This window comes from Leguminivora glycinivorella, chromosome 10, assembly GCF_023078275.1.
Source record: "Leguminivora glycinivorella isolate SPB_JAAS2020 chromosome 10, LegGlyc_1.1, whole genome shotgun sequence".
In the NCBI taxonomy this organism is placed as follows: Eukaryota; Metazoa; Arthropoda; class Insecta; order Lepidoptera; family Tortricidae; genus Leguminivora; species Leguminivora glycinivorella.
The window spans coordinates 23628959-23647776 of record NC_062980.1 but is presented as its reverse complement, the minus strand read 5'-3'; the positions used below and the strand labels follow the sequence as shown (position 1 = coordinate 23647776).

Below are 18818 nucleotides of genomic sequence, written 5' to 3'. Positions count from 1 at the left end.
GCTAGCCGTTCATTCGAATGAACAAGTGGCCGAGGGGGTATTTTCATTTTTTTTTATTTGGAAAGCAAACAGAAATAAACGAGCAGGAGACAATGTTTCAAACACACAGTAAAACTTTCGCTTGTTTCCTCTCAACACAACAAAACAGCTCTCACTAAAAACATTTAAGTTATTAGTTAAATAAAGCGTAGGTATTTGTCGTTTTGCGAGCAAGTGAAGGATCTGTTACGTTAGTAATTTATTAATAATCTGTGGTATAATGTCGAGGAAAGAAATTAAGCTGGCAACGTAAATAACAAAGGTATTCAAACGTTTAACATCTTCGAACTGTTTCCGCTCGAGCGTTTTCGACCGAGAGGTCGCCACGGTCACTAGTGATGTGAAACAATTGAATATTTTCTGCAAATTAAAAATCGAGATAAATATTTTTTTCAATTATCGAAACAAAAAATAATAATTAAACAATCGGTTGAGAATTCAATATTGAGAATTCGGCAATCTTGGGTAAATGACTACATTTTCTACCAAAATGATGAAGAATGACACGCTAACGCTCATTCATGTTTGAATATTTGGTCTATTGGAAATCGTAGGGTAAAATATTATTTTTACTGTAGTAAACTACTAAACTACTAAACGCTCTCTTAATACTACAAAAACAATTGACGAAATTGCGTTTTATTCACAAGAGTGCAAAGTAATTTTATACAAATCCTCACTTGATTCCCAAAGCTGGCTCAGAGAATTGACATTAAAATGATGATTTTAAATCATAAATGTTAAAAAATGACTTTAAAAACTATGTATTTTTTACTTTTGCGTTTTTTAAGCATGTCGTGAATGTATACCTCACCCGAAGCCACTAGTAGGTATACAATATAAACAATCTTACCTTCTATTATTTAATTTAATAATATGAGTGAAGATCGTGTTAGTTTAAATCAATATAATCTTACCTTACCTTGTATCTTCCGTATCTTACCTTATTCTTAGATCTGTGTTCCCATCACTAAGTGTTGACTTTAAACTGAATTACTCCCCCGCTGTATTTAAAATGCAATTTCCTTCAACAATAGCTTCTGTACAACTGTTGGCAAACGTTTGCAACTTTCATAATTTAGTTATTGTTTTAGCTTAGTTTCTGGATATTAGTTTTGTTTGAATTTGAACACGTTGAATTTTGTTCGTCTTTCTATTTCTCACAGATTAAGTTTATGATACAATACAAAATATGTTTATTTAGTGTGAGATAGTTAGCACTAAGTACCTAGGTGATAAATATGTAGGTAGATTTTTAGTCACATCGTGGACTGTTGATCAAATACTGAAATATACGAAACTCGTATTATTATTTATCACGCTGTTTAAATGTGCCATAACTTACGCTTGAACTTTGAGAACAAATCAAATCACTTCTGTCAAATACATAGAATACCTACATTCAAAAACGAGTCGATGCCAGCCTGTGGCTTTGTGGACGCTCGGAGCATTCGGCTCAGCGGGGCGTGCAGCGGAGCGGGCGAGCGTGCGTCCACGCTACGCAGCGTCGACTCAGGACACTAAACTTGTATGAGCTTCAATTGTTTGGCATGCACGCCGCACGCCCCGCTCCGCTGCACGCCCAATATGAGCGTGCAAGGCCTTACACCAGCGTTAGTCTCGATAGCTGAAGACACCGGCGACAAAATTTCTGAATTTCTTCTGATTTATTTTAACGTTTTAATTTGGTTGTTTCAGGAGGGCGAGCGACAGCGTCCGCGATGAACAATTCGCTTCTCATACAACGACTGAATGAATCTAACAGTAAGCATACCTACTCTGTTTACCTACATCATATTAGCGACCCGCCCAGTCAGCGTATTATGCTTCCAATTTTATCACTCATCTATATAATGTGGATAAAGTATTCGTCACGCTTTGGCAAGTAGGTATATCAGTGTGAGAGTGACATATCGTCACTACTTTAAAAAAATCTCGTATCTCACGCTGTTCCTCAAAGTTAAAACGCAGTAAGTAAGTCTATATGCATTCCATACATACTTACTACAATTTTCTTTTCATTGACAGACAAAGATACAAGTTTTTTTAAAGTAGTGACGATATGTCTTATCCACGTGGACGTGATCAAAATGGAAGCATAATACGTCGGCTGGCTTTGCACTTGAAGGAAAAAAGTATAATAGTACTATCGTCGGAGCCATCAATTGATTCAAATTCAATAATTTATTATTGGCGTATTTACAATTTATTGGCGCAACCTTTGGTTGATTCTTGGGTAGATGGCGCTAATATCAATTTTGGCTATTTAAACACATGTCAAGTTGAGAATATGGGCCAAATTGTCAAAACTTAGGTTCAAAAGTTTCAGTCCTGTGTCGAGAGATAGAAGTCTAAGCACTGTGACTATACATTTTACTTTGACAGTTATTCTTTATGAACTCGATCCTCTTTGTCAATGAAGAGGCACACTCAAAGGTTATGACAGATGGCGCCGCCCTATTAGTCCATTGCACAGATAAAGAATTTCATACATGAGAGCGAGAAGATGATATTTGTTTTCTCTCTCACACATATGAATGACAGTGACATGCCTAGACACTTGCACAGGCGCCGCCTGGCGGGATAAAAATGTCAGTAGGCACACTCATTGCGCGATATTTGGAACAAGTTAACACATTCACTGCCAGACGAAAAATGGCGCGCTGCCTGAGAAACTTAGTCGTACTGCCCGCTTAGCGGGTTGTCGCGCCATCTGAGCGAAGTTTACGAGTACCCACTAGGCGGGTTCTCGGTGTTGAACGTGTTGAACACTAAACTGAAAAATCCAGTCTTCGCTGAAATATGCATCGCTTAAGTGGGTCTCGTTGGAGACGTGACAACCATTGTGTCGAGCACGTGCTAGCTCTCAAAATACGGCCATTTCTACTTTCAGCGGGGCTAGCTGGGATTTTTAAGAATCATGCACAGTTTATAGTGCCATTAACTAGTTCCCTTCATCACAATCATTAAATAAATTTGTTTTTTATATTAAAACATTAATATAAAAGAAAAGAGCGTACACCCATCTTAAAGGCCGGCAACGCACCTCCAACACCTCCGGTGTTTCGGGTGTCCATGGGTGGCGGTGATCGCTTACCATCAGGCGACCTGTCTGCTAGTTTGCCTCCTATCCCATAAAAAAAAATTAAAGAAAAAATTTGTCCTGCCGGAGGTGTCAATTTCTCAATTAATTTTACCTTTAATTTAAAACTAATTAATAAATAAGTGTGTTAGTACGCTATACCCAAGCTTGAAGGATGCTTTTTTTGTAGTGATATGAGAAGGTATCACTAGAAAAAAAGCATCCTTCAAGTTTAGTATTGAATTTATAGTTACTTGACGGACGGACGGAGAGAGTTGCAATTTGCAATGCACATGGGTTTTTTGCACCTTTTGGATACGGAACCCTTAAAAACATTGTCAAAAACAATGTGCTTAAACATGGCATAAGCTAAGAAAGCTAGCTCAAATCTGGTAACATGATATAATTCTACCTATATGCTTATAATACATTATTTCATCGTTTTCCTTATAAGCATAATGTATCTAATAAAGCCTGTCATAACGCAAATAATAATCGTAACGTATAAAAGTAACATAAACATACCAGTATTCAATAATCGAACACATTCCCTCAGCTTATCCATATCGCCCAATGTTATTATATTTATATTTTATATATATTTATTATATTTATTTATTTGGAGATCCAACAGCTATGACATAAGTATATAAGACTCAGTAGATACGGGAAGCCAATTACAGGAACTCACTGGTGGTGACAATTTATATAAAATAGGTACTAAAGTTGCGCACTATCGCAACCACAAGTGACAAAACTGTCGTACATATCAAATTATACATTAACATAATAAGTCATTGAAATATAAAATGAGATCAAACTGTCGTACATATCAACTTCCCAGCAAACATTCTAAGTGCTTTTACCCATGCTCTAGAATATATTACTAATTTAGGTAAAAATTACATCATACGCACCACATAAATTCACATCTCGTACATTTATACTTCTGGGTAAAAATATAGAGCCATTGAAACGTAAATTTCCCTTCATCAAAGCACCATAAGGTCACAAACTTAAAGGTTGATGATGAGCAAAATATAAGGTAAAATTAACTTCGAAACTCGACCAACTGTTCATATTTACTTGTACGTCCATATTAGGTGTATATGCGACGTAATTTTTTCTTAAACTGGGGACCTTTAGGTCATCGATTTAAGTCGCTTTTGCTACCAATTTCGTAGTAAATATTACCTTCTTGAGAGACCAAATTTAGACCATAAAGTTATAAATACTTGTAAGGTACTAATATTACCATAAGGTTTCATTTAGATTTACCTAATAGTCAAATTAACCCTAAAAAATAACCAATAAGTCGACGTTTGCGAGGCGACCTCAGATCAAGTTATTTTTACTCACAAATAAGTCATATCTCGGTGAAATAGGACGTATATGCTCAATAGTTATTTCGGTTTTTTAAATCAAAAGTTGTGTTGTGTTAACAATGGCCAAAGAGAAAAAAAAATATAGACATTCCAGTAGTTATTATAGGAAGATTAAGAAGGCTAAGGCTAATTATAAGGACGTTCAGAGTGAAACATCAGAAGAAATAAATTGTGAATTGGCTTCTACATCCGGTTTTCAAGGAGTATCTACTTTGTGTGTTTCTTCTGATCCTGATACCACACACACAAGCAAGGATTTTTTGTCATCTGATAATATAGATGAGAAGAGCGACGATCCGACGATGAAGAAATCTGTTCAAACAAGGAATCAGAAAATGAAGATCTGGAGATGAGTATGTGACAAATAAAGATTATTTAAATATGAAACTTGTGGAAGACCTAAGAGAATGGACAGTACAGCACAAACCCACCAAGTCATCTTTAAACGACTTGTTAGCTGTACTGAGTAAATATGGTTTTAAATTGCCTAAAGACGGGCGAGCTCTACTGAAGACTGACGATGTCTTTATATAGCCAATGGGCCAAGGAAAGTTTTGGTACCAAGGCGTAAGCAATTGCTTAAAGAAATCTTTATCGGATATGGATTTAAATGCAATATCCAGTATTGAACTAATGTTCAACGTAGACGGCATTTCGCTATTTAACAGTACCTCTTCAGAAGTATGGCCTATTGCTATGGCAATTTATGACATGCCAAACATAAAGCCTATGTTTGCGGCAATATATTATGGTAGTGGAAAACACTTTGGAACACACTTGTACTTCGTCCAGTGTGATTCCGGATAACTTTCCGCATCTTTCTGTAGCCGGCTCACCATCGTAGGAGGCCACGACAGAACGCCGTTCTCCTCCCACGCTGAAGGGCAAAGCGTTATTTCCAGGCCCCATTGGGACGGGGTGGCCACTATCTTATATGACATATTGCAATAATAAAAACCTAAAACCAAAATTGGAGTCAATTAAAAATAAATATTTATGTAATTTTATTACATACACGCGTGAAGCACGTTGATATGTTTTAAACTAAGCAAACATTCATCAAATCAGGTATTATGTTGATCCCTAAAAACACCCGAAAACGTTTCAAAATCAATTGTCACATATAACTTACCTATTGGGAAACCACTATGCGTAATATTTATCTTTGGCACGTCTAATCGTTAGCACGCAACCTACGTCCGCGCTGTCAAACAAAATACTGTCTTGCGATACGAGGTCGAAGCATAGTCATGATGGCGGTCGTTTTGACCTTGTATGGTTACTCGACACCATTAGGTCGTAGAATTAAGTGTATATTACGTAAAATTGACTTAAATACCATTACGTCGTATTTTTAGGTATATTTAACTTCTTAGTCGAGCCGACATTTTGTTTTCTTACAATCAGACGGTGTTATTGTAAATTGCATATTATAGGTATGTTGTAATACTAAAACGATCACATTTAACGGTGTTTTTATTGTCATTTATATGATAAAAATATATATAGTTAAGTTAATATAATTACAAACACCGAACACAAAATTACGAAACCTATTTACAAGCAATACATACTATTTATGAGCTTTAAAATAAGTAATACTTAAGTATTTCGAAAGCCCATCAGTACTTTTGAATAAAAACCTAACATACTGCACGAGAAATTTTTCAGCGCACAAGATTTCATCGTATAATTCCTGCGTAATCGACCTAGATAATTAGTTTACGTAAAGTAATGGCCGCCATTCTCGTTGCAAAACTCAAGTTAGATTTTTAGCCAGACATTTTTTGTGAGCGAAAAGAAAATACTCTCGTAATATGTTTGTCTCTTTCTTTGCATGATACCTCGTAAAAAAATAACCTTTTTTAGTAATTTAATGGTAAAAAACCACGTTGAAATAACGTTGAAAAATGGTAAGTCTTACCAATTTAGTACATTACAACCCATGGCACGTCGTGTCGACGTCGATTCCACGTCGCAAGAATGGAGTCGACGTAGCCGGCACGTGCTTTTTTTCCCCACTTTGGTCGACTCCACGTGGATTCGAGGTCGATTCGAGGTAACTCATTTTGGTCACTGTCAGATTTGCGACCTATAATAGGTAGTTTTATCGATATTTTTACCTAAAATGTTTGCTGGGTTATACACTAACATAAACACAATTTATACAATAATAAAATGAGATCAAAAAAGTAAGTATTAAGTATGCAGCAGGAAGGCAACGATATTAGAATCTGTTATCCTTTAGCCGAATCAATCTGCATACTATTACTTTCTTTTCATAACCAAAATGCCTTATAATCTTAACAAAATCAAGGACCTAAGACCTTTCAGATATTGGCAAAGTTGAAGAGAAACAAAGAGCTAGATCAGACGATTACCAACTGTTTATCAATAGTATAAGGCTGTTGATAACTGAAATTATTTGGTGTTAATATAGATTCTGGAGTAAAGTTTTTGATAGTTTAGTTTGAATTTTGTTAAATATGTATATTGAGGGTTTGGGTCAAGATTCTGTGGAAACGATTAGTTGTGTTTGGACAGTTACTAAATAATGTAAGGGCTGATATAGTTATCAATTTTCTAATATATTCAAACTTATAAATTCTCTATAATAGGCTTAGAAGCGATAAGCAAAAATGGCTTACCTATAGTACATATATCAACATATCGTCACTATTACTTTGAAAAAATCTCGTATCTCACGCTGCTCCTCAAAGTTAAAACGCAGTACGTCTATATGCATTCCATACATACTTACTACAATAATTTTCTTTTCATTGACAGACGAAGATACAAGTTTATTTTAAAGTAGTGACGATATTGACTTTGTCCTCCAAATCCGATGACGTAATATCATTCTTACAAATGTAACCGACAGCGTAGATAGGTAACATTTGATATCATTATAATGACGTGTCGCATCACAGAGACAGATTTCTGCGTACATTTCTGATAATGTTCGGGTGATGAATGAGTTTGACAACTGATTTTATTAAGATAAAAACAAACTGGTACGATCGAACCGCTTTTGGGAAATAACGATTCGAACTTGTCTTAAGTACCTAAGCGACGACCGTATTTTGCGTGTGATGCGAAAGAAAAACGCATGAAAACTCGAAAGTTCCCGGGACCTTAGACTAAACTATATTTCAAATGCATCTTTAGACTATATTGATCAAGATATAGACCGTAATTACCCGATATTTCGACGCAGTTACATGCATCATTATCACAGAAAACTGAAGAAGGCGGGTGGATGTCAAAGTTGCGTCGACAGCGCGCGATCTATCCTCTGATGTGATCACTTTCACCGTTACCACTGGTCACATTCACACTGTCTCGATTGTCTATCCCGGTCAATATAAGTCTAATGAATACAGCTAAACTGCATGGTAAAGCCTGTCGCGCCGACGCGGCGTCTTTTTTCATACAGTTGCCCGACGCTACGCTCGCGAGGCGCTAGATGTGGGGGGACCCTTAAAGGCCGGCATCGCACCTTCAACACCTCTGGTGTTTCAGGTGTCCATGGGCGGCAGTGATCGCTAACTATCAGACGACCTGTCTGCTCGTTTGCCTCCTATCCCATAAAAAAACCGTGAATCATTCAAAACTTTTAAAATTAATATTTTACGTTTTATTTGGTAAAGTGGTGAGGTACAGATATACCTAATTTGATTAGTTATACGAATTTTCCCTTCTGTATTTTATAATAATTTAATTTAGTTTAAAATAGGTATTTGAGTTTACAAATAACCTATACTTGCCTTTTATTTAGATCCTAAATTACTTGAAGATCCTTAAAAACGACTTGGTGTTTATAAGTTTGACGTGTCTGTCTGTCTGTTTGTTTATCTGGGTGTGTCTGTCTGTGGCACGGTAGCTCCCGAACGGACGAATCAGTTTAGATTTAGTTTTTTTTGTTTGAAAGCAGAATTGGTTGGGAGTGTTCCTAGCCATGTTTCTTGAAAATCAGTTCACTATGTCGGGGGTTTTTTTTTTTTTCAAAATTTTATTTCTGTGGTTATTTCATAGGCAAGGACACCGCATAGTCTAGAAGACCGCTAAACAATACTCATCACGTCAAGCATCCATTTGTTACTTTCCAACGCACTCATTCACCAGTATAATAATAGAGTACCTAATACTATCGTACAGTATGTCGACTTTCGCTCCCCGATTAATGTGCCGCCCACCCCCTCTCGGTTACATCACAGTTACCGCCTGTCAAAAACGCGAACAGTCGACCTGTCATATTTCACTCATACAAGCATAGTTTAGTTTAGTTTAGTTTATTTATTACATAATGATAAATTACAGTTTAAATTAATCTACGTTAACCTATATGAATTTACATTATGATCGTCAATAATGATAATTATAACTAAGCATGCAAACATATAAGAGGTACAATAATATTTGAGGAGCGGGGCACAGGTAGGCCAAAGAAAAGATGGCGGGATGACCTCGACGCATTTTGCAGCGACTGGCCGGAGCAGCCGGCAAATCGTGATGAGTGGCGGAAGAAAGGGGAGGCCTTTGCCCAGCAGTGGGACACAATTATAGGCTAGAAAAAAAAAATATTTATGTCAATGATAATCATAAGCAATAAAATACATGAAAGAACAATTTGAATTTCAAATGGTATTTCATAGTACGCGTTCACCTACACGAGCTTAGTCTGTGTGCTAAGAACGCTCCTCTTTCATATAAATATTCGATCGCTAGTGTCCGAGATGTGCCAATACTGCTCATTAGTTCCGATGACTAGACGTAGTCACGTGAACGTCTACGTAAAGCGTTACGGCGGGCACGTTTCCCGTTTGATCTCAATATCGCAACGTGACTTACCGTTACAACTTTTCAGGAAGGGACTTTGGGTTATCAATAGGGAATTGGACTTACAAATAGCCGTCGATTTGACCTAAATTTGATGCCATTCGTCAACTGTTAGCCGGTTCTGGTTTTCACTGAAGATTCCTCATATAAAATGTAGTTAATTTTATTACGAAATTTATTTACATTAAAAATAAAACTATAAGACCAGAGGCCCGTAGGGCCCGTTTCTCGAAAAGTACAAGCCTTGTAATACAAGTGCGCGAACTGTCAAATCGTATGGGTTGTCATGGAAACACACTTGTAATAAAAGACTTGTACCTTTCGAGAAACGGGCCCCAGCCCGTGTGTGTGTAGTCTGTGGCCAAGAGTAAGCCCATATCATAATAAAAGTTGTTCATTATGACCTCAAAAGTCACTACGCAGAGTTTGAACGGTCCTTTTTATTTCACCGTGTATTGTCACGGGTTCGGATCGGATTCGGATCGGACTTAGTGGGAAACCGCTCTAACAGGTAAACGAAAATCTTCATTTCAACGTCACGTGAAGGTCTAACTACGTTTCCTTGTTTGGTTCTACGTGAGGAGAGTACACGAAGGGCCTGTGGCTTCTGAGCTGACGGAATTTCAATTTGTGAGGGGAACTATACAGGGTGGCTAATTCAAATCGGTCAGTTTGGGAAAGTCTGAAACTACATACTGTATAAGACATACGAAGATCTGTTCTTAGGAACCATGTCATCGATTTTAATAAAAAGAAAAACTGCATTGATACATTTGAAAAAAAAAAATTGTACAAAGCTGGGGAATCGAACCCAATGAAACATGACGTTTAAAAAGAATAAAATGAATAGTTTTCACATAATTTAATGTATTTTAGTAACTAGATGTTCAATTCGAAGTGACCCACGTTAGAGTATTTGACGACCGGTCTGGCTCAGTTGGTAGTGACCCTGCCTGCTGATCCGCGGTCCTGGGTTCTATTTGTGTGATGAGCACAGATATTTTTTCCTGAGTCACGGATGTTTTGTGTGATACTATACAGCACGACCACGGATTATTTTACTAATTCTGTTGCGGTACAAATTCACGAAAAAAAATGTACTTTTTGTACTTACGTTTAAAAAAAAATGTACCTTTATGGTTTCGGAGTTTCGATATAGGGGCCGTGGTCGTGCTAGGTAGGTACTCCCTGGCACGACCACACTGGTATTTAATATTTTTTTAAATTTCTGTTGTGGTACAAATTCACGAAAAAAAATGTACTTTTTGTATTTACCTTTTTTTTAAAAAAACCCGCACGGTTTCGAAGTTTCGACATGGGTTGTGGTCGTGCTAGGATAGGTACTACCTGGCACGACCACACTAAGTTTTTGAAGTAATTTACATAGTACAATTTCCAAACATTTGTTTAACATTCATTTGACCATCAAATTAAACATAAATATAGTGTGGTCGTGCCAGGAAGTACTTATCTAGCGCGATCACAACCCATGTCAAAACTCCGAAACCATGCGGGTATTCTTTTTAAAAAGGTAAGTACAAAAAAGTACATTTTTTTTCGTGAATTTGTACTGCAATAGAAATTTAAAAACTCATTAAATATAGTGTGGTCGTGCCAGGGAGTAGGTACCTACCTAGCACGACCACGGCCCCTATGTCGAAACTCCAAAACCATAAAGGTACATTTTTTTTAAACGTAGGTACAAAAAAGTACATTTTTTTTCGTGAATTTGTACCGCAACAGATTTAATAAAATCAACCGTGGTCGTGCTGTATAGTATCACACGATGTTTTCTATGTATATAAGTGTATTTATCTATTTAAGTATGTATATCGTCGCTTAGCACCCGTAGTACAAGCTTTGCTTAGTTTAGTAAGTTGATCTGTGTACATAAGGTGTCCCAAATATTTATTTATTACATATATTCAACAGGCTCAACAGCTTCTTTTTCAAATGCATGAATGCAGTTTTTCTTTTTATTCAAATCGGTGACATGGTTCCTAGGAACAGATCTCCGTAATTATGTCTTATAGTTTCAGACTTTCCCGTACTGACCGATTTGAATAAGCCACCCTGTATTTGGAAATAATGGAAAAGTGGGAAACTCAGTGTTTGGTTGATACTAGAACCAGGGGCGGCTCACTCCGCGATCCTTTCGCCGCGCTACAAGTACATGCCGGCGGCCGCGAGTTCGCGGCCCATTCAGTGGCGACGACCTTCGCGCGGCGCAATAGAATTCAATGTCGTCTGCACGCGTGCGGTCCGTTTGTTAATGTAGGTAAGAATTTAGAATGGCGGCGTTTTGTGAACATCAAAGGAGTGAGCCTTCTGTACTTGTACTATTATATATTCTGTGCTAGAACTCGCCATAACGGTTTCTTTTTTGTGTAATTTTGTAATGAAATGGGATATAATTCATAGGTACAGTATATAAATAAACGCTGATGGCCTAGCGGTAAGTGCGTGCGTCTTTCAATCCGGAGGTCGTGGGTTCGAACGAGTGTTTCGGAATTTACGTGCAAAATGTTTGATATTTGCCAGTCTCTTTTCGATGAAGGAAAACATTACTTAGTTTTAGTTTATTATTTTATTGCAGTGCCCTTACAGGGTTGTGTTGAGTCATTACCATTTATAAGATCTTTTGTACACGCAAAGCAATGATTAAATGAATACTGAATACTGAATACATCGTGAGGTTGGAAGGTCAGATGGCAATCGCTTTCGTAAAAACAGTGCCTACGCCAAATCTTGGGATGTAGATTAGTTGTCAAAGCGGACCCCAGGCTCCAATGAACCCTGGCAAATGCCGGGATAACGCAAGGAGGATGATGACTTGATGACTGTATCTAAGTTTAGTTTATAAGAAAATGTAATATTTAAGCTCATTTTTAGTGAAAATTGTATGTTCTTATGAGTAATGAAGAATTTAAACCATTTAGGGCCACTTGCACCAAAGGGTTAATAGAGGGTTAACCCGAGGGTTAACCCATTTTATATGGAATTTGACAGATGACAGCCCACTAACCCTGAGTTAAGTGGTTGTTGCAAGTGGGCCTTACACTCCTTACAGCTCTGTCAGGACTCGAACTTGCGACGTTCTGGACATAACGGTTTAACGGTATATATCTGTAGAAATATACTGCCCATTGTAAGTTCGAAATTCCCAATTTCATACAAATTGTCCCGGGACCTAAGTTGATAAGTTCCCAAGAGTCGAAACTTAAATCAACGGGAATCCTAGTTAAGTCGAATACGCGGGCCGAATGCTGTTAACAACTTCACTCGCCAGCTGGGTACTATTCTGTACACTTATTACCGACCTCGTGACATGACAGTTACGCCGTGTCTTGCTTGGGCGACGGTCGCGCGACCGTCACGCGACCGTCGCCGTCGCGTCTCATCGCATCGTCTACTTCCATATCGATAAGGTTTGATTTCGTATGCGTCGCATCACCGTCGCGCGACCATCGCGCAACCGTCGCCCACGCAAGCCACGGCGTTGAAAAAACTCTTTATTTACATGAACTTCTTTACATAATTATATAATAAACTAAGACTAAACTTAAAAGCTAGCTAATGTCTATAATAGGCCTTTGAGGCATTGTACCAAGGATACTGGCGACATTTCCTCGCTGTATCGCAATGCTGATACGTTGTGCGAGGAAGTCGCCAGCTCTTCGGTCACCAGTTACCTCAACCAGACGCTTCGCGATTTCTGTGAACAACTTGTTCGCGCTGGGACCCCATGGACCTAGAGTTTATAATTATTTATGTACCTAGAGATAGAAAAGACAAGTGGGCGTTTTTCTTTCAAATAAGTCTTCATTTGGAAGACTAATAAATCCAATCATATTCAATTGGATATAAAACGAAATGTTATATACAATGATAATTATATACTTCCTTAAGAAACGAGTATTTACGTTACCGGTTCCAAAGGTATCCTCTGCTTCTGCTAGACGATTTGGGGATTATATTAAGATAGCAGCCTACAACGCTATTCTCAAGTACTGTGATATAAAAGGCAGTAGTGTAAATGAGGCCAAATATACAACTTTTAAACTACTCCAGTCACTGAGTTACATAGAGACAGAAGCAATTTTGTATAGAGTCACTAAACAACTCACCTTTCAATCTGTAATTCTAGTGTAGAATATTTGAATATAAGCCTTAATATAATTATGTTTGTGTTAACTTAGATATAGTTTGCATGTACCTAACGAAACTCAGATACAAAATTGTAATTGGTTCCCCGCGATACAGGTGTATATAACCTAGTGCGGGGGCCTCTGGTAACTAAAGATTGTAAAACTTTTAGAAAATAAACTCGCCGGTCCCAAGTAACACTGTCGGATTTGCGAAATGACTACTTTCCAGCAGAGCCAATCAAAGTTTTGCAAACAGGTTTTTGCTCTATAAAATTGTCAAATTATGATATTAAGTTATAAAATTTAGGAATAGTTACTATTTTTAGATACTCTTAAGATGTGCATAAGTAAAAATAAGAAAATACTTGAGGAAACCTCAGAAATAGTACAACCGATATTCTTGCCAGGAGATTATTAAACGATTTTGTCGGATGTGTCACATACTACTTTTTTGTTTGGACATGGTTCATATAAAATGGTCGTATGTGTCACTAACGCCTTTTTTTATTGGACAATATTATAGGTAATAATATGGGTCGCATGTGTCATTTACGACTAAATTACCTGTGTTGTGCATTTTCTTCTATAGTGGTGAAATACGACAGCTAGATGTTGTGGTTTGTGTTTCGAGTGTGTGAGCTCGCGAAGTCGGCGGTTATCCATACAATATTGTGGGTAGTGGCACAAACGACCGCGTCGCCCTACCCGCGCTCCCGCTAACATTGTTACAACGCGACATCCGACATTGTAAACTAGACGCTGTGTAAGATACGACGTTCTTGTGACATATTATTTCGGAAAATAGAGAGAAATGTAAAATTCTGAAATAGTCATATTATAAATTTGGATGTTTTAAGATCATTAATGCAATAAAATGAAAATGACGATTTTGTAGATCCGACAGTGTTACTTGGGACCGTCGAACTATTCTATTCTATTCTATACTGTAACATGTGTTTTCTTAGGGCCTTGTTTTTTGTCGCATCTAAGTAAATGATTATTTTTATATTCTTAGTTTATTACTTAGTTAATTTAACTTTATTTTACTTAAGAAAAACATCAAAAGTGGCCCTAGTGTCACATCATCCGGCACTTGAAATCTCAGTCAATACTTCAAGCAAAATGTTTTAACCCCCGACGCAAAAACGACGGGGTGTTATAAGTTTGACGTGTCTGTCTGTCTGTCTGTTTGTCTGTCTGTCTATGTGTGTGTCTATAAGCGACAAAGTGGGACGTTTTACTGAACACACATATTTTTATAGTTAATAAATCATAAAATCTTGAGCAATGTCGCCGCCACAGTTCATTGGCTTCATACACATTGTTAAAAACGCAGACGCAAACATAGCGCAGAGCTTTCTTTTATTAAAACAGGGGATTCCTGCTACGCACAGATCGCTCACTTAGATGGAGCATCGACGAAATATATTAAATGTATTTAAGTATACGGATGTAGTTACGTGTGCATACATCACGTTCGGCGACATGTTTCGAGCCCCGTCATCAAGCAAAGTGTTACATGTAACATGTATGTTCGTAAAATATTATGAAAATAAAATAAAAACTGATGACACTAAAATATCGTACCTCTTAGAGACGTTGTTTGTGTCAGTTATTCTAGCTTGTATGTTTGTCATTATAGGGTTCCGAACAGAAAAAACGGAGTTCTTATGATCATCCACTTTAAATTGTTGTCCGTTCGCCCGTATCAAGCCTTCTTTTCTCAGGAACGGGTGAAAGTAACGAGCTGGAATATAAATATCTAATACTCAATTACTCGGGATCCTCGAAGCTGCGAAAAATTCAAATCAAATTCTCGACACTCGCAAGGCAATCAAAACCTACAGAGTAATCCACGTGAACTCAAAATCTTGAAATGTGGTACGAAACAACGTCTTTATCGTCGCTCAGCTAAAGGAAACTTGCGGAAACCGTATTTTTTCAGTTACATAAAAAAAAACTTTGTACGTAACCCTCGGTGCGCGAATCCTCGCACTTGGCCAAGCACAACTAACAAGCACTGGCAAACTGGCCAGTTTTTTTTAGTTTGAAAGAAGTATTGACAAAACATCGAAAATCTCAAACACGAAACTGGTTCTACGCGTGGTGATCCATTCCTCAAGGACTCTTTTGAGCTAAAGATCTAATTTCCCGACGGGGTTAAGCCGCCGCCAAGGAATAAACGCCTCAGCGGTGTTCCAGTTTCTAGCACGTTTATTCTCTTTTTCCTTTGAACTTTAGGTAATAAACGAAAGCAAATCTTTGAAAACTATAATAGCATAAATTACGCTAATATTTATGAAGCTGTTCGTGGTATTAGTACCTACAAAGAGAATCGAGTATTATAGAGAGTTATTGTCGAAGTAAAATGTGTAATCACTGTGTATAGACTGCCATCTCTTGACACAGGCTTAAAACTTTTGAACTTCAGTTTTGACAATTTTGCCCATATTCTTAGCTTGATATGTGTTAAAATGTCAAATATTTATATTAGCGCCATATAGCTAAGTGTACCCCAAACGTGTAATGCTGTGTAATGATGTGTAAGCTGTTTGGTATTGAGGTACGTTTTTTTCTTCGACTTTATATGTCTATACGGAGTTATATATGTCTTTGGTACCTATTTAGAATTTGACAGATTTCCAAATCACACGGTTAATATATTCAACCTACATTTTTATTGATTTCCTTTAACACTTTCGCTACCAAGAACCCGACTGTCGGGCACACCGCTCGTAGAAGCGTAGCCGATTACATGGGTTTCCCCGTATGTAGCGAAAATGTCGTAGCGCCGCGTAGAGCCCGGTTTCGAAAGTGTTAACTTTAAGGGAAGGTTCTTTTAATTAATAACAATTAATCTCGCTAAGAAACTTAGTGTCTAACTTTTGCTCTTAAAAAGAGTTCAAAATGTTGTCTCAGGACACTTGTATGAGCTTCAATTGTTTGACATGCACGCCGCACGCCCCGCCCACTTCACGTGCATTCAGGCCTTAGTGTTTCGCACATACATTCCGAAAAACTCATTGGTGCGAGCCGGGGTTCGAACCCGCGACCTCCGGAACGAAAGTCGCACGTACGTACCGCTAGGCTACCAGCGCTTTAATCACGGTAATCGCGATCTATGTCCCGGTCAATACAGAGTGTAACAAAAATGGTGGTGATCCGTTTAAGGGCGTACTCAGTATCGTATTCTTATCAGGAAAAAGCAGAAAATTTTTTTTTCGCTAAAAAAATTTTCACTTTTGTATGAGCCGGGCCGCGCGAATCGGTCGAATCTCCATACAAAGATAAAAAATTTTTTTGCGAAAAAAAATTTTTATCCTACTTTTTCCTGATGAGAATACGATACTGAATACGCCCTTAAACGGATCACCACCATTTTTGTTACACCATGTATAAGTCTAATGAAAATTACTGTGAATCATTCAAAACTCTTGCTAAAAGTGTTTAATTATTTCCAGATGACGTCGACGCAACAACGGAATGGTACCTCCCGAACTGCTCGTGGGCGGACGCGGTGGCCTGGGGCTGCAACAGCACCGCCGCCAACGCCACCGACACCGACGTGACGTCACTCGTCCTCATGGCCGTCACCTCCGTGGTGCTGGCGGGGGTCATCCTCGCCACTATAGTTGGTGAGTCTACTCTACACAACCCGCAAGCCACAAGGGACGACCGTCTACTAAACCTACTATCCACCTATACTGTCTCTCAAGCTCACGTGTGTAAGGTTACATTCGGATCCCAGCAGTCGCGACCCATTGTAGCGAGAACTCCTGAAGAGACTGATAGAGGACGGAGGAGAGGATGATGAAGTAATGTTGCTCTTACTATCATCAAAGATGTATAAAATTAATTCATTATACACGTTCAGAACCGATGAGTATCAAATCCCAAAACTCGTCATTTTTATTGGCAAACGTCGCCATTTTGTCAACCTGTGCGAGCGGACAGTCCGGGCACAGCGCGGCCATACTGCCTCCGGAGCGGCTCGGCGGCGCAGCCAAGGTCGCGCGGTAGGCCACTCTCCCGGCAGCGCTGCTCGGTCGCTTGCGTCGGAAACTATCGCATATAAATAAATCCCTACAAAGCGGTGCGGCGCGACCCGGTCGCGGCCGCTGGGCCACGGCTGCCGGGTCGCGACTGCTATGATCCGAATGTAACCTTAAGATCCGTCACAGCCGTAGAACTATTTGTATGGTAGGTACTTTACGCACTACATCGCCCATCTTCGTCATCCAATTTCTTTCCGTCATTCTTCGAATCGGGACAAATAGTACTATGGTATGACAGATCTTATTTTCACGGATTCGTATCGGATGAAGTGCAAAACCGGTCCGATAGTGCTAAAGGCGCCGCAGGTGCCCTGATCGTCAAAGCGCGCTAGTTTTACAGTTTGGGTATAGTTTGCCACAGGCGCCTTATATCTGACAAAGCGCAACTGCTGCAACATGTCTGAGCGAGCAGTTTTGTAGCGACATAAGATACTGCACATACAATAAAATTACAGCGTCATTGTATATGCGATGGAAAACTTCAATAAGTATATTTCCGATTCGGCTACGTTTTTGTTCAAAACAATTTTCCATCATTTTGTAGTTCTATTTTCTAAATCGTGCCTAATCTATCAACGCACCAGTATATGTATATCCCGATGCTTTTATCTTTTATTTGCAGCCCAATCAAAATAGGCCTCGCTGATTAATAAAACAACATAACAAACTGTTTGTAAACGTCCGAACAAACATTATTTCGTAGTTGACTGCCTTTATTTCTAATCAAGTATATGAATTTTGGCACTGACGCTTGGCGCGTGGCCAGATAGGTACTGAATGGCTACGATACGGGGCCCCTACCGTGAGATTCATGAGAGAATAATATATATTACTCGATCGCTTTTACGTCACGGAAAATGACAAAAGTGGTATTAGAATTCAGCAAATAGGCCACAGGGGCACTTTTACACGTCAGTATACAAGTTGAACTGAAATTACAATTGATAATACTAATTCTAAGTTGTAACTAAAGTATTACGCTACTACAATGATTAGAGATGTATAAGGTCTCTAAATGTCGATATTCAACTAAAAACTACACATAATAATATAGAAAAGTAAAAATACAAAAAAAAAGAAGTCTAAAGCACATCGTCCGCAAATGGTCATAATAACAAAAAAATACATAGTATAGAATCAGACAAAAGAAATTGGCAATGATTTTGACTAGAGATGGGCCGAATATTCGATAAATATTCGGTATTCGGCATATTCGGCAAGTTTTTTAATGTTCGTATTCGGCCGAATAATTCGGTTGCATTGCCGAATA

At 38.3% G+C, this 18818-nt stretch overlaps 1 protein-coding gene across 1 annotated transcript in view; it reads left to right on the top strand.

The window, feature by feature from the left end:
• LOC125230214 (5-hydroxytryptamine receptor) overlaps positions 1–18818 on the top strand; it is a 296357-nt gene that overhangs the window by 234151 nt on the left and 43388 nt on the right. The window contains exons 2-3 of the mRNA XM_048135297.1: positions 1738–1803; positions 16955–17128. Of these exons, the coding sequence (XP_047991254.1) occupies positions 1761–1803; positions 16955–17128 (217 nt within the window). The 5' untranslated portion in view covers positions 1738–1760. The remainder of the gene's footprint in view (positions 1–1737; positions 1804–16954; positions 17129–18818) is intronic.